Below are 21,785 nucleotides of genomic sequence, written 5' to 3' on the forward strand. Positions count from 1 at the left end.
TTCTAAATGTATACATATAATAAATTTCAAATTTACTTACATAAAGTTATAAGGATCATCAGAATAGCATTGACTTAATAAATGACGAATTGTCCCCGTTTATTTTTCTCCCCCTACCACATAGTAGGGAAGACGTGGTCGTAGACACTTGGGAGGGGGCTGATTCAACTGGAAACTGAAAGTTCTGATGAACTTTATGATTACCCTATACAGGTTTTAAATCTGCATAATCCAAATCACACTTGCAATTCATTAGTAGCGTCAATTGCCGGAAGTGGCATGTGCAAGGCCGTATCCATGGGGGGGGGGGGGGGTAGGTGTTTTGAACCCCCTAACCCCCCGAAATGTTTGTCAGAGTTAAAAAAACGTAACAAAAACGGATATAAAAAACTTTGTATGTGTTTTTTTAGGGTTTTCTTGAGTAAATCCCCCCCACCCCCGAAAAAAATCCTTATGTAAAACACCCCCCGAAAAAAATCCTGGATATGGCCCTGGACATGTACCCCATGGGCTTCTTTGCTCCCCAAATTTCTAAAAATACTTATTTTTGAACGGTATTTTCATTTGAAAATTCCTTTTTTGTTTTTGTGTTGAAAAATTAAAAAAACAACAGATTTGCTCCAACTACCATAGATTTTGAAAAATAGATTTTGGGTTCCAAATATTCAAATTTTCGTGATTTGATGCCAATTTCAACCACCCCGAATCCTACAAAAGAAGCAAAAAAAAAAATTAAAAAAAATAAAAAACAAACGTGCATTAATTTTTGAAATATTTAAAAAGTTTTGCCAAAGAAAAGTGAAAAGTGACGGTGTTAAAACTTAAAAACAACAAAAACAAAATACATAAAAGATAAAGTAAAATCCACCATGGATGAAACAAGCAAAACCTAAAATGAATTATCAAGACAACATTTTTTTCCTTTTTTTCTGTAGGAACTTCAAAAATAATGTAGAGAAAATAAAGAAGTTACAACACGATTTTCTATAAAAACAAATTATAGTTTCAACATTGGAACCAAAAACATAGTCATGGACGCAACCAAGCGGTAAGTTTGGACAGTGCCCCCCCCCCCAAAAAAAAAACACCTTAAAAATCCTCAAAAGTAAGTATGCAGTAAAATTATGACAAAAGAGGATAAATTTTTGCCCTCCTTGCAATGAAAAAGCAACCTGTGGTCATGTGTATTGTAACATAATTCTGCAAAGTAAAAAAGAGAATGAACAAACGCATGAATTCTATCTTGTGGGAGGGGCTATTTTTAGCGTAAAGTACTGCAAACCCTAGTAAGCCTATTTGATTTGTCTCCACTATATTTTAGTCTTAATTTTGATTCATTGTGAGTTTTGAGTTAGATGTTTTAAAAACATCGACCCAGGCCAATAGAATTTAACTGAGTTAATGCCTTTGTTCTTTTAAACCCTTTGTGAATTAAGGGTAAGAATCGAAATGCGTCTTACAAGTCGGAATTGGTGCACAAGGCTCTTTTTCGCAGGGTATTTCTTCCAATTGACATGCCTGAGCACCTGGGCATTTTATTCCTTTGCAAGGGTCCTTACATCGACATAGTGGACAGCCATCGTAATCCAGGTCAAAGCCATAGGGGCAAAGCATTCGACAGTTGAATCCAGCACAAGATCGAGGATCTAAAAAATAAAGATGCATTGAAAATTTGTATAAGTAAAAATGCCTTATATTTTTTTAGAAATTCAATTCAGGGATTGCCAGAAAATTTATGGAAGCAATTTTTATGTAATAAATACGATTAAATATACCCCGCTCTTTACGCTAAAGTCGACCTTTCGTCTCAATTCTCTAAGAACCATTCCTGAAACACAAGGGCCGTTTAATTAGAATTAGAACCTTTTTTAAAAGTACTAAAAAACTTTATCGTAAAGAGAGGGGTTTTGAGGAGGAGCAACCTACCTCATATACTTAATAATTTCTGTTGGTTTTAAGTTTAATATTGCTCCTTAATTCCAGCAGAAAATACTTGTTTTTTTTTGTTTTTTTATTTAATGTACGGAAGAATTGAACGTTAAAACGGCATGCATCTTTTAAATACTAAATTAATTAAATCAAAGGGAAAAACAATACCACAAAAAATATAAGCGTCTTGTGTAAATTAGGCATGATCGCTACTTGTATGTAGTTTTATCCTAAAGCAAAAAAAAATAAGGAAGTGAAGTCCCCCCTGATATTGGTCTGGAAGAACCTTCTCCCCTCAGATTCTTGGGAAATACACTTTCCATTTTTTGGCCCCTTTTCTAAACGAAGTATCACAAAAAGGTTTTAAGAACGTAAAATATATAATAATAACGAATCCTTTTTACAGACCTTAATTTTACAGAATCTTTTAATTGACAAGTTTTGCCTATATATTTTCGAAGACCAAACTGCCTTTCCTGGACGTACAAATAACAGTTCAATAGGGACAAATTCTTTTATTTGACTGTGAAACAACGAAAAATCTCTGGGAATTTCGGTCACACATACAGTGGCAGAAATATCCAGAGATTTTTTGGTTGTTTCACTGTTAAATAAAAGGATTTGTCCCTATTGAACTGTTATTTGGACGACAAGTATTGCCACCATTTTTTTTCCAACAGGAAAAGAAAAATAAAACACTCCTGGCTTTTACTTTTTACTCATTTTAAGAAGGAACTGACATCCTCCCCCTACCCTGTGTGAAGGTCCAAACGGATTTATTCATTGTTAATTAGTCCTCCAATTCCGACAGTGGGAAAATTGTATAAGAAGTTCTTTTAGCGTAGTGTCAAAGATGAAAGGGTTGGGCTCAGGTCGTTCAACCGACTTTAAATGTTATTGAAAGTTATTTTTTTCATTTTAGTACTTTTAGGTTCAAATAACAGTAGAAAGGGGTCATGAGGCGCGGTACGAACACGAGTGCTGCCATCTACAATTTAGTTTAATGCTGACAGCACACCAAATATGGGCATAGAGTCCCTAGGGAGAACACGTGGTTAATCGGTCAATGACCTCTTTTTCGAAGGTCGATTTATTTGTTGTTGTTGTTTTGGCCAAGTGCACGCTCGAGGCGAATTTTATGATCCAGAAATAGGAAACAGTATTTGTTGTTGTTGTTGTTTTGGGCAAGTGTATGCTCGAGGTGAATGTTATGAGTTTCCAGGAATAGGAAACAGTTAGATAAGGGGAATTAATTTGTTGTTTCTAAGGGGAATTATTGATTCACGAAAGGGTTTCTTAGTAATTTCAAAATGTGACAGCGCAGGGATTCCAAAAACAAAAGAAACACGCAGAAATTACGTTTAGGGGTTATCTGGGTGAAACCATTTTAGACATTTTAGGGAATTATTTCGGCGAAACAGTTAGAGGCATTTTAAAAGATGATACATACAGATGAGACATTTTAAAGACATACAGTGGCAGAAATATCCAGAGATTTTTTGGTTGTTTCACTGTTAAATAAAAGGATTTGTCCCTATTGAACTGTTATTTGGACGACAAGTATTGCCACCATTTTTTTTCCAACAGGAAAAGAAAAATAAAACACTCCTGGCTTTTACTTTTTACTCATTTTAAGAAGGAACTGACATCCTCCCCCTACCCTGTGTGAAGGTCCAAACGGATTTATTCATTGTTAATTAGTCCTCCAATTCCGACAGTGGGAAAATTGTATAAGAAGTTCTTTTAGCGTAGTGTCAAAGATGAAAGGGTTGGGCTCAGGTCGTTCAACCGACTTTAAATGTTATTGAAAGTTATTTTTTTCATTTTAGTACTTTTAGGTTCAAATAACAGTAGAAAGGGGTCATGAGGCACGGTACGAACACATGTGCTACCATTTACAATTTAGTTTAACGCTGACGGCACACCAAATATGGGCATAGAGTCCCTAGGGAAAACACGTGGTTAATCGGTCAATGACCTCTTTTTCCAAGGTCGATTTATTTGATGTTGTTGTTTTGGTCAAGTGCACGCTCGAGGCTAATGTTATGATCCAGAAATAGGAAACAGTATTTGTTGTTGTTGTTGTTTTGGGCAAGTGCATGCTCGAGGCGAATGTTAAGAGTTTCCAGGAATTAGGAAACAGTTAGATAAGGGGAATTAATTTGTTGTTTCTAAGGGGAATTATTGATTCACGAAAGAGTTTCTTAGTAATTTGAAAATGTGACAGCGCAGGGATGCCAGCAACAAAAGGAACACGCAGAAATTACGTTTAGGGGTTATTTGGGCGAAACCGTTTTAGACATTTTAGGGAATTATTTCGGCGAAACAGTTAGAGACATTTTAAAAGATGATTTTAGAAAAGGTTTTAGAAGAGAATTTGAGGGTGAAACTCTGTGGTCGTTATAATACACAAGTTCCGTGTGAACAGTGTCGTGAGGTCCTCTACCCCAACCCCAAAAGGGCCCTCATACCCCACCCCAACCCCGAAGTAAGCCCCCGGTCCTCAAAGGTCCCCCGGTTTCATAGTAATTTAAAATGTGAGGTTATGTTATGTTATGTTATGTTATGTTATGTTATGCTATGTTGTTATGTTATGTTATATTCTTTTCAAAGGGCATTTCAGAACAAGTTCTTTTATTAATGTCCTTCCTAAACCCATTTTACAAATTGATGTACCCATCCTTTTCACCCACAACTTTACTTTACAGCTTTTTGAATGCTCCAACACCAAGCAATACTTTTCAAAGGGCATTTCACAACAAGTTCTTTTCATAATGCCCATCCTAAACCCATTTTACAAGTTGAAGCATCCTTCCTTTTCACCCACAACTTTACTTTACAGCTTTTTGGATACCTCAGCACCAAGCAATACTTTTCAAAAGACATTTCAGAACAAGTTCCTTTCTTAATGTCCCTCCTAAACCCATTTTACAAATTGTAGTACCCATCCTTTTCACCCACAACTTTACTTTACAGCTTTTTTGAATGCCCCAACACCAGGCAATACTTTTCAAATGCATTTCAGAACAAGTTCCTTTCTTAATGTCCGTCCTAAACCCATTTTACAAATTGAAGTACCCATCCTTTTAGCTTAGAGTTTTAGTTTGGTTTAGTTTTAGTTAAAAGTTTAGAGTTTTTAGCTTAGAGTCTTAGCTTAGAGTTTTATTTAGAGTTCTAGTTTAGTTTAGTTACAGTTAAGAATTTAGAGTTTTAGCTTAGTCATAGCTTAGAATTTTACTTAAAGTTATAGTTTGGTTAAGTTTTAGTTAAGAGTTTTGAGTTTTAGCTTGGAGTCTTAGCTCAGAGTTTTTGTTAGATTTATTGTGTAGTTTTTTTTTAATTAATAGTTTAGAGTTTTAACTTAGAGTCATAGCTTGGAGTTTTAGTTATAGTTGAAGTTTAGTTTAGTTAAAGTTAATAGTTTATATTTTTATATTAAAGTAATACAATAGATTTGTACCTAAATTTTTAGTTTGGCTAAGTTTTAGTTAAGAGTTTCGAGTTTTAGCTTAGAGTCTTAACTTAGACTTTTTTTTGTTAGAGTTCTAGTTTAGTTTAATTTTAGTTAAGAGTTTGATGTTTTACCTTTGAGTTTCAATTAGTTCTAGTTTAGTTTAGCTTTAGTTAAGAGTTTGGTGTTTTACCTTAGAGTCTTAGCTTAGAGTTTTAGTTAGAGTTCTAGTTTAGTTTAGTTTTAGTTAAGAGTTTGGAGTTTTATCTTAGAGTCTTAGCTTAGAGTTTTTGTTAGAGCTCTAGTTTATTTTAGTTTTAGTTATGAGTTTAGAGTTTTTAGCTTAGAGTCTTAGCTTAGAGTTTTTGTTGAAGTTCTAGTTTAGTTTAGGTTTAGTTAATAGTTTTAGCTTAGAGTCTTAGCCTAGAATTTTTGTTAGACTTGAAGTTTAGTTTAGTAATAGTTAAGAGTTTAGAGTTTTAGCTTAGAGTCTTAGCTTAGAGTTTTTGTTAGAGTTCTAGTTTAGTTTAGATATAGTTAAGAGTTTGGAGATTTACCTTAGAGACTTAGCTTAGAGTTATAGTTTAGTTTTAGTTAAGAGTTTAGAGTTTTTTAGCTTAGTCTTAGATTAGAGTTTTTGTTAGAGTTCTAGTTTAGTTTTAGTTAAGAGTTGGTGTTTTACCTTAGATTCATAGCTTAGAGTTTTAGTTAGAGTTCTAGTTTAGTTTAGTTTTAGTTAAGAGTTTAGAATTTTAGCTTAGACTCTTATCTTAGAGTTTTTGTTAGAGTTCTAGTTTATTTTAGTTTTAGTTAAGAGTTTAGAGTTTTTAGTTTAGAGTTTTTAGCTTAGATTCTTAGCTTAGAGTTTTTGTTGAAGTTATAGTTTATTTGAGTTTTATTTAATAGTTTAGAGTTTTTAGCTTATAGTCTTAGATTAGAGTTTTTGTTATATTTTTAGTTTAGTTTAGTTTTAGTTAAGAGTTTAGAGTTTTTAGATTATAGTCTTAGCTTAGAGTTTTACTTATAGTTCTAGTTTAGTTTACTTACACTTAAGAATTTAGAGTTTTAGCTTAGAGTCATAGATTAGAATTTTACTTAAAGTTATAGTTTGGTTAAGTTTTAGTTATTAGTTTAGAGTTTTAGCTTAGAGTCTTATCTCAGAGTTTTTGTTAGAATTCTAGCTTAGTTTAGTTATAGTTAAGAGTTTGGAGTTTTACCTTAGAGTCTTAGCTTAGAGTTTTAGTTAGAGTTGAAGTTTAGTTTAGTTATAGTTAAGAATTTAGAGTTTTAGCTTAGAGCCATACCTTAGAGTTTTACTTAAAGTTTTAGTTTGGCTAAGTTTTAGTTAAGAGTTTTAGAGTTTTAGCTTAGAGTCTTAACTTAGAGTTTTTTTTATAGAGTTCTAGTTTAGTTTAATTTTAGTTAAGAGTTTGATGTTTTACCTTTGAGTTTCAGTTAGAGTTTTAGTTTAGTTTTAGTTAAGAGTTTGGTCTTTTACCTTAGAATCTTAGCTTAGAGTTTTATTTAGAGTTTTAGTTTAGTTTAGTTTTAGTTAAGAGTTTAGAGTTTTACCTTAGAGTCTTAGCTTAGAGTTTTTATTAGAGTTCTAGTTTATTTTAGTTTTGGTTAAGAGTTTAGAGTTTTTAGCTTAGAGTCTTAGCTTAGAGTTTTTGTTGAAGTCCTAGTTTAGTTTAATTTTAGATACTAGTTTAGAGTTTTAGCTTAGAGTCTTAGCTTAAAGTTTTTGTTAGAGTTGAACTTTAGTTTAGTAATAGTTAAGAGTTTAGAGTTTTAGCTTAGAGTCATAGCTTAGAGTTTTACTTAAAGTTGTAGTTTAGTTAAGTTTTAGTTAAGAGTTTCGAGTTTTAGCTTAGAGACTTAGCTTAAAGTTATAGTTTAATTTAGGTTTAGTTAAGAGTTTAGAGTTTTTTAGCTTAGAGTCTTACCTTAGAGTTTTAGTTAGAGTTCTAGTTTAGTTTAGTTATAGTTAAGAATTTAGAGTTTTAGCTAAGAGTCATAGCTTAGAGTTTTAGTTAAAGTTATAGTTTAGTAAAGTTATAGTTAAGAGTTTAGAGTTTTACCTTAGAGTCATAGCTTAGAGTTTTAGTTAGAGTTCTAGTTTAGTTTAGTTTTAGTTAAGAGTTTAGAGTTTTAGCTTAGAGTCTTAGCTTAGAGTTTTTGTTAGAGTTCTAGTTTAGTTTAGTTTTAGTTAATAGTCTGTAGTTCTAGCTTAGAGTATTAGCTTAGAGTTTTTGTTAAAGTTGAAATTGAGTTTAGTAATAGTTAATAGTTAAGAGTTTTAGCTTAAAGTCGTAGCTCATATTTTTTGTTAGAGTTCTAGTTTAGTTTAGTTTTAGTTAAGAGTTTAGAGTTTTTAGCTTAGAGTCTTAGCATAGAGTTTTTGTTGAAGTTCTAGTTTAGTTTAGTAATAGTTAAGAGTTTAGAGTTTTACCATAGAGTCTTAGCTTAGAGTTTTAGTTAGAGTTAAAGTTTAGTTTAGTTATAGTTAAGAGTTTAGAGTTTTATCTTAGAGTCTTAGCTTAAGAGTTTTTGTTAAAGTTGAAGTTTAGTTTAGTAATAGTTAAGAGTTCAGAGTTTTATCTTAGATTCTCAGCTTAGAGTTTTAGTTTTTGTTTAGTTTTAGTTAATAGCTTATAGTTTTTTAGATTACAGTCTTAGCTTAGAGTTTTTGTTAGAGTTCTTGTTTAGTTTTGTTTTAGTTAAGAGTTTAGAGTTTTTAGCTTGGAGTCTTAGCTTAGAGTTTTAGTTAGAGTTCTAGTTTAGTTTAGTTTTAGTTAAGAGTTTAGAGTTTTACCAAAGAGTCTTAGCTTAGAGTTCTAGTTAGAGTTGAGGTTTAGTTTAGTTACAGTTAAGAATTTAGAGTTTTAGCTTAAAGTCATAGCTTAGAGTTTTACTTAAAGTTGTAGTTTAGTTAAGTTTTAGTTAAAAGTTTAGAGTTTTAGCTTAGAGTCTTACCTTAGACTTTTTGTTAGAGTTCTAGTTTAGTTTTAGTTAAGAGTTTAGAGTTTTACCTTAGAGTCTTAGCTTAGAGTTTTAGTTAGAGTTCTAGTTTAGTTTAGTTATAGTTAAGAATTTAGAGTTTTACCTTAGAGTCATAGCTTAGAGTTTTAGTTAAAGTTATAGTTTAGTAAAGTTATAGTTAAGAGTTTAGAGTTTTACCTTAGAGTCATAGCTTAGAGTTTTAGTTAGAGTTCTAGTTCCGTTTAGTTTTAGTTAAGAGTTTAGAGTTTTAGCTTAGAGTCTTAGCTTATAGTTTGTGTTAGAGTTGTAGTTTAGTTTAGTTATAGTTAAGAGTCTCGAGTTTTTAGCTTAGAGTCTTAGCTTAGAATTTCTGTTAGAGTTATAGTTTAGTTTACTTCTATTTAAGAGTTTAGAGTTTGAGCTTAGAGTCTTAGCTTATAGTTTGTGTTAGAGTTATAGTTTAGTTTAGTAATAGTTAAGAGTTTAGAGTTTTAGCTTAGAGTCTTAGCTTAGAGTTTTTGTTAGAGTTCTAGTTTAGTTTAGTTATAGCTAAGAGTTTAGTGTTTTACTTTAGAAACTTAGCTTAGAATTTTAGTTTCGTTTAGTTTGAGTTAAGAGCTTTGAAATTTAGCTTAGAGTCTTTTATTAGAGTTTTTGTTAGAGTTCTAGTTTAGTTTAGTTTTAGTTAAGAGTTTAGAGTTTTTAGATTAGAGTCTTAGTTTGTAGTTTTTTGTTAGAGTTCTAGTTTAGTTTAGTTTGTTCAGTTTAGAGTTTCAGCTTAGACTTAGAGTTTTAATTAGAGTTCTAGTTTACTTTAGTTATAGTTAAGAGTCTAGAGTTTTAGCTTAGAGTATGAGCTTAGAGTTTTTGTTAGAGTTCAAGTTTAGTTTAGTTTTAGTTAAGAGTTTAGAGTTTTAAGCTTATAGTCTTATATTAGAGTTTTTGTTATAGTTCTAGTTTAGTTTAGTTATAGTTAAGAGTTTGTAGTTTTAACTTAGAGTCTTAGCTTAGAGTTGTTGTTAAAGTTTAGTTTTAGTTAAGAGTTTAGAGTTTTACCTTAGAGACTTAGCTTAGAGTTTTAGTTTAGTTTAGTTTTAATTAAGAGTTTAGTTAGTGTTTTTAGTTTAGAGTCTTAGTTTAGAGTTTTCGTTGAAGTTCTAGTTTAGTTTAGTTTTAGTTTAGAGTTTTAGCTTAGTCTTAGCTTAGAGTTTTTGTTAAAGTTTAGTTTTACTTAAGAGTTTAGAGTTTTAGCATAGAGTCATAGCTTAGAGTTTTAGTTTAGTTTAGTTTTAGTTAAGAGTTTAGTGTTTTTAGTTTAGAGTCTTAGTTTAGAGTTTTCGTTGAAGTTCTAGTTTAGTTTAGTTTTAGTTTAGAGTATTAGCTTAGACTTAGAGTTTTAATTAGAGTTCTAGTTTAGTTTAGTTTTAGTTAAGAGTTTTACCTTAGAGTCTTAGCTTAGAGTTTTTGTTAGAGTTCTAGTTTAGTTTAATTTTAGTTAAGAATTTGATGTTTTACCTTTGAGTTTCAGTTAGAGTTCTAGTTTAGTTTACTTTTAGTTAAGAGTTTAGAGTTTTACCATAGAGTCTTAGCTTAGAGTTTTTGTTAAAGTTGAAGTTTTGTTTATTAATAGTTAAGAGTTTAGAGTTTTAGATTTGAGTCTTAGCTTAGAGTTTTAGTTAGAGTTCTAGCTTAGTTTAGTTATAGTTAAGAGTTTAGAGTTTTACCTTAAAGTCTTAGCTTAGAGTTTTATTTAGAGTTCTAGTTTAGTTTTAGTTAAGAGTTTTGAGTTTTACCTCAAAGTCTTAGATTAGAGTTTTAGTTAGGGTTGAAGTTTCGTTTAGTTTAGTTATAGTTAAGAGTGTGTAGTTTTAGCTTAGAGTCTTAGCTTAGAGTTTTAGTTAGAGTTATTGTTTAGTTTACTTTTAGTTAAGAGTTATAGCTTAGAGGTTTAGCCTAGAATCTTAGCTTAGAGATTTAGTTAGAGTTGAAGTTTAGTCTAAACTAGCATAACCACAAAATTCCACAATATTACATAGAAATACCAAAACCATAGGTTACATTAGGTTAGGTTAGGTTAGAGGTTAGGTTTCTCCACGTTTAAGTTAGGTTAGATTAGGTTAGCTTATCATGAGCACTCATGATAAGCTAACCTAATCTAACTGGTACAAAGTCGACATGGGGGGATTTTCCGGCGAGTATGGTTAGGTTAGGTTAGGCTTGGGGGGATTTTCCGGCGAGTATGGTTAGGTGATGTTAGACTAGATTAAGTTAGGTTAGATTAGATTAGCTTAAGTCATATTAGGTAAGTTAGGTTAGGTTAGCTAAGTTAGGTTAGGTTAGGTTAGCTTGTAAACATCTCTCCGTGTTTAAGTTAGGTTAGGTTAGGTTAGGCTAGATTAAGTTATGTTAGGTTAAGTTAGGTTAGGTTAGGTTAGCCTAAGTACGCGCGCGTCCGTGGGCTGACCTAACCTAACTTACTCTAACCTAACATAACTTAATCTAGCCTAACCTAACCTAACCTAACTTAAACATGGAGATATGTTAACTAGCTAACCTAACCTAACTTAGCTAACCTAACTTACCTAACCTGACTTAACCTAATCTAATCTAACCTAAATAAATCTAGTCTAACCTAACCTAACCATACTCTCCGGAAAATCCCCCCAAGCCTAACCTAACCTAACCATACTCGCCGGAAAATCCCCCCATGTCGACTTTGTACCAGTTAGATTAGGTTAGCTTATCATGAGTGCTCAGGATAAGCTAACCTAATCTAACCTAACTTAAACGTGGAGAAACCTAACCTCTAACCTAACCTAATCTATCCTATGGTTTTGGTATTTCTATGCAATATTGTGTAATTTTGTGGTTATGCTAGTTTAGATTAAACTTCAACTCTAGCTAAATCTCTAAGCTAAGATTCTAGGCTAAAATTCTAAGCTATAACTCTTAACTAAAAGTAAACTAAACAATAACTCTAACTAAAACTCTAAGCTAAGACTCTAAGCTAAAACTATAAACTCTTAACTATAACTAAACTAAACGAAACTTCAACCTTAACTAAAACTCTAATCTAAGACTTTAAGGTAAAACTCAAAACTCTTAACTAAAAATAAATTAAAGTAGAACTCTAAATAAAACTCTAAGCTAATACTTTAAGGTAAAACTCTAAACTCTTAACTATAACTAAACTAATCTAGAACTCTAACTAAAACTCTAAGCTAAGACTCCAAGCTAAAACTCGAAACTCTTAACTAATACTAAACTTAACTTCGACTTTAACAAAAACTCGAAGCTAATATTATAATGTAAAACAATAACCTATTAACTAAAATTAAACTAAAATAGAAATCTAAATTAAAATAAAATTTCAATAAACAATTTATTAAATATAATAAAAATAAACTATAAATATAAAAAAAAATATAAGATAATAGTATATTGTAAAACTCTAAACTCTTAGCTAAAACTATACTAAACTAGAACTCTAACAAAAACTCTAAGCTAAGACTCAGCTAAAATTCGAAACTCTTAACTAAAACTTAACCAAACTATAACTTTAAGTAAAACTCTAAGCTATGACTCTAATCTAACACTCTAAGCTAAAACTCTAAACTATTAACTAAAACTAAACTAAACTAAAACTTCAACAAAAACTCTAAGCTAAGACTCTAAGCTACAAACTCTAAACTCTTAACTAAAACTAAAATAAACTAGTACTCAACAAAAACTCTAAGCTAAGACTAAAATCTAAAATTCTATAATATTAAATAAAAATGAACTATAAATATAAATAAATCTTTAAGATATGACTATACTTTAAAAAACCAAACTCTTAAATAAAAGTAAACTAAACAATAACTCTAACTGAAAATCAAAGATAAAACATTAAATTATTAACTAAAACTAAACTAAACTAGAACTCTATCGAAAAACTCTAAGTTAAGACTTCAAGCTAAGACTCTAAGATAAAACTCTAAACTCTTAACTAAAACTAAACCAAACTAGAACTTTAAGTAAAACTCTAAGGTATGACTCTAAGCTAAAAATCTAAATTATTAACTGTAACTAAACTAAACTTCAAATCTAACTAGAACTCTAAGCTAAGACTATATGTTAAAACTCTAAACTATTAACTAAAACTAAACTAAACTAGAACTCTAACAAAAACTCTAAGCTAAGACTCTAAGCTACAACTCGAAACTCTTAACTAAAACTTAACCAAACTATAACTTTAAGTAAAATTCTAAGCTATGACTCTAAGCTAAAACTCTAAATTCTTAACTGTAACTAAACTAAACTAAACTAGAACTCTAAATAAAACTCTAAGCTAAGACTCTAAGCTAAAAACTCTAAACTCTTAACTAAAACTAAAATAAACTAAAACTATAACAAAAACTCTAAGCTAAGACTCAAAGCAAAAAACTATAAACTTTGAACTAAAACTAAACTAAACTAGAACTTCAACATAAACTCTAAACTAAAAATCTGAGCTAAAAACTACAAACACTTAACTAAAGTAAAATTGAAATCAACCAAAAAACTAGGATACAAGAATATCATCTAAAATTAGAAGCTCTTAAATAAAACTAAACTAAACTAGAACACGAAAATGACCTCTAAACCAAGCCACAAAGGCAAAATAACAAAGATCAACCTGCAACACCACTAAACTAGGAAACAACCTCTAACTCTAAGATACGAATCTAAGATAAACAACTATTAACTCTAAAATAAACTACACTAAAACTCTAATCTAAGTCTCTAAGGTAAATCTCCAAACTCTTAACTATATCTAAACTAAACTAGAACTCTAACAAAAACTCTAAGCTAAGACTCTAAGCTAAAACTCTAAATTCTTAACTATTACTAAACTAAACTTCAAGTGTAGCAAAAACTCTAAGCTAATACTCTAAGCTAAAACTCTGAACTAAAAACAAACAAGACTAGAAATACAACATAACCTCCACGCTAAGACCCTAATCTAAAAACTATAAACTCTTAACAAAATATAAACAGAACAAGAACTGTAAAAAAAAATCTGATACATGACTCTAATCAAAAATAACTAGCTCGGAAAAAAAACTAGACTAAACTAGAACTCTTTAACACTATATTATCTTTTAATAAATTTTTATAAAAAAACTAAGATCTAAAACTCATATGTAATCTAACTCTCTAAGAAGCGAAAAGGACAAAAATCCAAAAATTATAAAAAACTAAAATCAAATAGAAATCTATCAAAAAAACTCAAAGTTAAGACTCTAAGCTAAAAGTCGAAACTCTTAACTAAAACTTAGCCAAACTAAAACTTTAAGTAAAACTCTAAGGTATGACTCTAAGCTAAAACTCTAAATTCTTAACTGTAACTATACTAAACTTCAACTCTAACTAAAACTCTAAGCTAAGACTCTAGGTAAAATTCTAAACTCTTAACTAAAACTAAACTAAACTAGAACTCAAACTAAAACTGTAAGCTAAGACTCTAAGCTAAAACTTGAAACTAATAACTAATAATTAACCAAACTATAAATTTAAGTAAAATTCTAAGCTATGATTCTAAGCTAAAACTCTAAATTCTTAAGTGTAAGTAAACTAAATTATAACTCTAAGTAAAACTCTAAGCTAAAAACTCTAAACTCTTAACTAAAACTAAACTAAACTAGAACTCTAACAAAAACTCTAAGCTAAGACTCTAAGCTAAAAACTCTAAACTTTTAACTAAAACTAAACCAAACTAAAACTCTAAGCTAAAAGGATGGGTACTTCAATTTGTAAAATGGGTTTAGGACGGTCACTAAGAAAGGAACTTGTTCTGAAATGCATTTGAAAAGTATTGCCTGGTGTTGGGGCATTCAAAAAAGCTGTAAAGTAAAGTTGTAGGTCAAAAGGATGGGTACTTCAATTTGTAAAATGGGTTTAGGACGGTCATTAAGAAAAGAACTTGTTCTGAAATGCCGTTTGAAAAGTATTGCTTGGTGTTGGGCATTCAAAAAACTGTAAAGTAAAGTTGTGGGGGAAAAGGAAGGATGCTTCAACTTGTAAAATGGGTTTAGGATGGACATTATGAAAAGAACTGGTTCTGAAATGCCCTTTGAAAAGTATTGCTTGGTGTTGGAGCATTCAAAAATCTGTAAAGTAAAGTTGTGGGTGTAAAGGATGGGTACTTCAACTTGTAAAATGGGTTTAGGAAGGACATTAATAAAAGAACTTGTTCTGAAATGCCCTTTGAAAAGAATATAACATAACATAACATAGCATAGCATAACATAACCTAACCTAACCTCACATTTGAAATTACTAGGAAACCGGGGGACCTTTGAGGACCGGGGGCTTCCTTCGGGGTTGGGGTGGGGTATGAGGGTCATTTTGGGGTTGGGGTAGAGGACCTCGCGACACTGTTCAAATGGAACTTGTGTATTATAACGACCACAGAGTTTCACCCTCAAATTCTCTTCTAAAACCTTTTCTAAAATCATCTTTTAAAATGTCTCTAACTGTTTCGCCGAAATAATTCTCTAAAATGTCTAAAACAGTTTCGCCCAAATAACCCCTAAACGTAATTTCTGCGTGTTCCTTTTGTTTTTGGCATCCCTGCGCTGTCACATTTCAAATTACTAAGAAACTCTTTCGTGAATCAATAATTCCCCTTAGAAACAACAAATTAATTCCCCTTATCTAACTGTTTCCTAATTCCTGGAAACTCTTAACATTCGCCTCTAGCATGCACTTGGCCAAAACAACAACAACAAATACTGTTTCCTATTTCTGGATCATAACATTCGCCTCGAGCGTGCACTTGGCCAAAACAACAACAACAAATAAATCGACCTTGGAAAAAGAGGTCATTGACCGATTAACCACGTGTTCTCCCTAGGGACTCTATGCCCATATTTGGTGTGCTGTCAGCATTAAACTAAATTGTAGATGGCAGCACATGTGTTCGTACCGCGCCTCATGACCCCTTTCTACTAATAACAAAGATAAGACAACGAGGAATACTTTTAAGACAGTAAAATTTTACTAAATGAATATTTCGGCTCGGTATCAACAAAGAAAATACAAATTAAACTTACAGTAAAATACGTGACAATTTAAACTAAACCAAAATTAAAACAGTCCTAATATTATTACCTGAAGGAAGTTCAGCCAGGACTGAAAATTAAAACAAAAACAAATCAGGAGCAAGTTTTTAATGCAAGTCTTGCTTTTCGGCAGCTAACCTCTTTTTTATACAAGTTCATTTGGAATTAAATATTGGTTTTGCGACGTAATGGGTCTTGCGTTATGCGATGTATTTCCTCGTTGTTTTGTCTCTGTTATTGTATTATGGAAAAAGCAGTGTGGCCTTAGTCATTATTTACGTTTTTAGGTTTCTTTTCGTAAATGATAAATCTAAGTCTCAACAAAGCTTAAAGTCCATTGATCTTGCTCTTGAAAAAACGTATTAGCAGTAAAAACACACCAAGATAGACTGAAAAATACATTAACTTTCCAAAACCGTTCAACCAAAAACAGTTGAAACCTTATAAGGATTTGTTACATCAGATGCAAAAAATTTCCCTCTCATTTTTATTTCGCAAAAAAAGCTCTGTCACTTTTATTCCCAACACAATGATTCATATCAATAATAGTTACCTGTATTGGCGTCTTCCAGAGCGGGTGGAGTTTATTTCAGTAATTAACCGCAAATTTTTGATTTTTGAAATGAATATGTCAGGGAATTCCATTATTGTCATATTTAATAGTGGTTTAATTTGACGCAATTTGAATCTTATGCATTTTAATAGTTTTGTTTTTGAATACTAACTGAGTAAACTATTACTGTGATTTCGACCAGGTTTGTACATATGAATTTCACCCGGGAGATGGGAGAGGGAAACCATTTGAACAAACACTCAGAAAAACGCATAAATTATATAGACAACTACTATTAACAACTCACTGCAGCACCAAGCTGCCTGAGTCCAACACAGGTAAACACGTTCCTCCTTCCTCCCAATCTATTCAAAGCTTCCTCTTTACACCCTCTCATAAAGTTTCCGTTTCTCTTAAATCTTTCCTCACGGCATCATCCCACTAGTGCTTTCATTTCTACTCTATTTTAGAGTAGAGTACTTTATTTTGAATGTTTCTCCTCTAATATTTTTAGACCTACTTTAATACTTTATTTCTACTCTAAATTTGGATTTTCCACTTTTTTCCATGCCGAGCCTATGAATTTTTGTTACGGAAATAGGAATTTTGGATACAACGGCGGAATTTCGGCAAAAGCGGTTGAAAAACATTTTTGTTGGACTTGGATAGATCCGCGAAATTTGAAACAAAACAACCAACGTGAAAAGACCGACGACAAATACAAATAGAAGCACCTATGCACATTTACAGTCAAATAGACTGAACAATAGACAGTAAGAAATAATCGGTTTTTGTCAGGGCTTCCTTTTCTGCATCTTTACCAAACTAATATAGCTGTTTATATAAGGTATCATGTCTTCAGTGAACACACGGCCTACAAGTTTGGCTCTAGTGTTTCTGCGTGTTGAGTTGATTTTAATTCTTGAATAATTTTGTGTAGATTGTCTCATTCCTTCTTAGATTACTTATAGCAGAAGCATGAATTCAAAATAAAACTTTGAATTAATGATTAATTGGTACTTTTTGTTAACTTAAAAGATATTGTTATATCATGAAATAGCCAAGTTGTTTGAGTTTAGCCTTAAGATAACTTATTTCTTTCAGGTTATACTTTTTTTTTTGGGGGGGGGGGGTGGAAATTGAGATGGCCTCTGAAGATCCTAAGTGGGCACCCCCCTTTGCTCCATGGGAAATGCCCTGACCTCTATCTTAGTATTCCTTTTATTCTCTTTTGAGTAAAAAGTTAAGTATGAAAGAACAAGTCACCATAAATAGAACAAATGCTTATGTTTTTACAGCATATTATAGTTTGCTAATTTATGTTCATCAAGGGTAGGATAAACATATTGCAATGCACTTTCAAATAAATTGGTAACCGTGCAGAGCATGAAAGAAATTTTTTTTCTGATAGAAACATAAATAGTTTGTCTCTGTATGGTGACTTGTGGCCCACCCTGTTGAACTAAGCTAAAGTTTATTTTCCATGAAAAAACTAAGTCAATAATGTATAGTATTTTGGCCATTTACTTGGTAGGCAGTCTAAAGAGGAAAGCTGCCACATAAGAACAAACGAATAAGGCAAATCAGAGAAAAATAGATGTGCCAACATTTGACTGAGAGCAGAGGAGATTTCTTCTATTCTATTTTAAATTCAATTTAAATTTTAGCTGTTTCCGGCTTTCCGGCTATTCTGAAGTTTTACCAGAACATGATCTGCTCTCATCTGAATTCAGGCTTTCCCCTGCTATAGATGCTATACCAAGTTGCCAAAAAGTTGGGAGGCGGTGCACCCCCCAACCACCCAGGGTTGCCAACTTTCTAGTCCACGAATGTGTCCTGAGCATCCAAAAATGTGTCTTTTTTGGCAAAACTGTGTCATTCTTGAAATCTCAAAAACTGGAGTTTAATTTTTTTGCCACTTGCATTGCTGAACAAAAGACGCATTGCAAACCTCTTTCAAAGCGGTCAGTTAATATCAAATATTATGGAACAAAAAATTAACCAGCCTTTCCTTTTCAGGTGAAGAAAAATAGTTCTGTAAGAATGGAGGACGAGTTTTACAAAGTCAGTGACAGTGATAATGATGATGAAAATTAGAGAAAATCTAGGGCGGTGACGAAACCTGGAAGTTTTTCTAAGACTGTTCAAAAGAAGTATGAACAAAAGTACAAAGTGACGTGGGAAAAGGAAAAGAAGTTTTTGGAATTGCTTGTTAGAGGGACGAATTGGTCTGGTGCATCAGACTCTATTGCAGGATGCAAGTATTGTACAACTAAAATAAATATTGGTAGTCAAGGAAAAGATGCTTTGATTCAGCACATGAAGGTCAAGAAACACGAAGAAATGGAGGGAGAATTTTTGAAATCAAGAAAATTGAAGCCTATTGGAACATTTTTTGATAAGTCCCTAGATGACAAGGTTCTGGAGATAGAGGCAAAAATAGGAGAGTTCCTTGTTGCCAATAATTTGCCTTTCTCACTTTCAGAAAACATATCCATCTGCTGAAGTCCTTACCTGGGAGGGATGTCTTAAACCGTGTGACGGCTAGAAAGAAGAAATTCACAAATAGTGTTCGACAGGGATTGTACCCCCACTATTGGCAAGATCTGTTAAATGACCACAAAGCCTCCACGTTCTTGATTACTATCGACAAGACGACGGTCAATACTATATTCAAATAGCAAACTGTTTGCTTAAGTTTTGTAGACGAGAAACTAGAGACAAATGTAGATGTCCTAGAGATCGTTACCTGACCCGATGGGACTGCTGAAGGCGTGTTCTAGAGTCTTGACAGTTGTCTGCAATTGCTAAAGGATGTTGGTGTTGATTTTAGGAACTGGGTAGGCTTTTGAATGGAATGGATAAGTTCCAAGAGCTCAGAGGGGCCGCTGAAGAGCAAGAGATGAAGTTTCCAGCCCTAGCTCCCACTAGATGGCTTTCCATGCAACAAACTGTGAGAAGCATACTGAAAGCATGGGATGCCCTAGAAATTTATTGGCGAGAACTGGCTGAACAAGACCCAACTCATGGCAACGACCAGACACTTTTGACCCTGAAGAATCCATACCAAAGGGTTCTTTTCGAATTTGTTGACTATGCTTTGGGCGCATTCAATGACTTTAATACTCTGTGCCAGGCAGATGCGCCACGATTTTACTTACTTAAAAAAGGAGTGCTAGAAGTTGTGAAGAACCTTTGTCATAATTTCATGGTAAAAAACTGTGTGAAACAAATTGAGTCTGTTCAGTCTGTGAACCTTAAAAAAGAAGAGTTCTTCCTACCCGCCTCTAAGGTTTACCTAGGACTAGTAGGGACCATCCGTCTTTTTTCCTTACAGGGATAAGATGAGATGTTCAAAGGTGAAAGCAGCAAAGAGGTTGTCCAGAAATTTTATATTGAAGCTGTGGCCCAGCTAATCGAACGATATCCATTTAGTTACGACATTTCAATTTTGTAGAAACTGTAGACCAAAGAGTCGCAACGGATGGTGATATTCCAACGTTGCGGCTTTTTTGCCAAAAGTTCGGGCACCCCTCGTGGGATTTGGGGCTTAATGAAAAAAGTGGCGGGCGTTGATGCTGCTTAGTTTAGACGACAGCTTTCTCACTGGCGGAAACCCCATTGATTTTTGGAACTGGGTGGCATCCATCAAGACGCCAAGCGGGGTGCTAAAGGTCACTAGCGTTCTTCATGTCATTAAGTTTTTTTTGGGAATTCCCTGCACGAATGTTGTTTTGGAAAGACTTTTCAGCGTTCTGAAAACAGTAAAAAATGAAAAGAGGAATGGGCTCAAAAAGGTAACTTTGAATGCGACGATTTCTGTCAAGTATGGGATGAAGCGTAAAAGCCCCTCTACGTTCACCGAGAGTTTAAAGAAAAAATGAAGTCCGTGAAATCCGATGCGACTGCGTCCGAATGCGTCGCTTTTTTAGGCATTAAGAAAGACGATGGGGATGGCGACGACAACGATGACTCGGGGTATTAATATCAGTATTTGGTGTTTTCTCATAAATCTTATCATTTGGTAATTCTCATTAAATTTTTCTGAATACAGTTTAAAGTGCGTCTACATTCGGCATTTTCTGGAAAACTGAGAGGCATGTAGCAGTCTACACTAGTTAAAATCGAATAACTTAAAAGATCAAAATGCAGGCGCTGTCCTTAAATCAAGCTTTAACTGATCATTTTTGCTACTATTCTCTGCTTCAAATTAACAAATCCATATAAAAAAAAGACAAAGCAAAAATAATGCGTGAAAAAGCGACCGGTTAGATATCATTCATGCCAATCCTTTGTACCAATTCAAATAAAAACGAGGGTGTAGCAAAATTAGTAATAGAGAAGGAAAAAATAATGGCAAAGACAAACAAATAAATAAAATATATTCACATGGTCCAGAATCTGACATCTGGACCCGGAATCTATAAATCAAAACCGAACTTAACTAGTCGATAAATACAAAGCATTGTTTTAAACGTCAAAAGAAGATATTTTGGTGCATGTAAGAGGTCTTGAGTTGCAAAATAAGTCGTCTTGAACAAATGATATTAAAAGTCAGTCTAACATGGCTTTACTTGTAACATGGAAAGAAGTCAGAAAATGGGGAAACTCTTACGGATTTTGGTATTGAAAATAGGGATTTTCCACCAGCCTTTTAGGGATTGAAAAAATTTGAAGTGGAAACACTGGTAATATAGCGTAAGAAACAATTTTGTTAACATTCCTGTTCAAATAGTAAGCACAATAGCATAATTACTTCCGGATTCTGTCCTACTTTATTCTACTTTTTTTTGCACTTACATACTTTATTTCCACATTAGTGAAATGGAAGCACTGCATCCCACCCCAAACAAGGACGACCTGTTTTCTGTTCAGACGTAGACGGTTGGTCGAAAAGACATTCTTTGGCAATCTGACATCCTGCAACCGCAGGACGTGTCCTAGTTCAAGTACCTAAAACAATCCGCAGGCAATTTCTCCGGAAAACATCTAACAAATCTTAGTTTTTCGGAGCGCCCATTTTCCAGAACCATATTTGACCACTGTCATCACTATTGCTTCCAATATTCTAATCTTGGTTCACAGCAAGGCCATATGTAGGGGAGGGGCGGGGGTTGAGGGGCCTGAGCCATTCCCCCCGAAATGATTGCCCGACTAGTAAAAACGTAACAAAAATGAATTTACAAAAATTTCATGCGAACTTCCCCCCCCAAAAAAAATCTTTTGTTACCCCCCCCCCCCAAAAAAAAAAGATCCTGGATACAACCCTGGTTTCCAGACTTATCTTCTATTCTTCCAAAAATTTCAAATGCGAAAAAATACCCCGGGCCTTGGCTATTCCATTTTCACCATCTTCACTGCACCCATTGTCTTTACTAATAATACTACCAAGTCAAGTGAAGCTGTCCACTTGATCGATCTTTTCTTTACTCAACGTCACCCCTTTCGTCTTCACCTATTCCAAGCCTTTGCGACTTAGTCTTCATAAGATTAATTTTCAAAATTATTCTAGCACCCTGAACTCGCAAAACCTCTACAAGTTCGTTCATTTTGCTCACACTTTTATCTAGGATGCTTAAATCATCAGTATAATCTAAGTCCAGGAACACTTTTCTTCCCATTTGATTCCGTGTTTTCCCATTGCCTTTCCTGTGTTCCTTAATATAAAATCCATCAAAATGATCCATATAAATGGGGAAAAAACATGACCCTGTTTAACACCTGATTTAATACGAAACCAGCTACTAACCTTATTTCCTACCTAAGAAACTCATTACACCAAACT

The 21,785-nt window shown here is 33.0% G+C and overlaps 1 protein-coding gene across 1 annotated transcript in view; it reads right to left on the reverse strand.

Annotated features, from left to right (window-relative positions):
• LOC148950546 (uncharacterized) overlaps positions 1-21,785 on the reverse strand; it is a 156,257-nt gene that overhangs the window by 70,351 nt on the left and 64,121 nt on the right. The window contains exon 5 of the mRNA XM_089092471.1: positions 1,461-1,646. Coding sequence (XP_088948597.1) covers positions 1,461-1,646 — 186 coding nt within the window. The remainder of the gene's footprint in view (positions 1-1,460; positions 1,647-21,785) is intronic.

The sequence above is a fragment of the Artemia sp. Qi Xiang Cuo genome, chromosome 7, assembly GCF_049724085.1.
Source record: "Artemia sp. Qi Xiang Cuo chromosome 7, ASM4972408v1, whole genome shotgun sequence".
Classification (NCBI taxonomy): Eukaryota; Metazoa; Arthropoda; class Branchiopoda; order Anostraca; family Artemiidae; genus Artemia; species Artemia sp. Qi Xiang Cuo.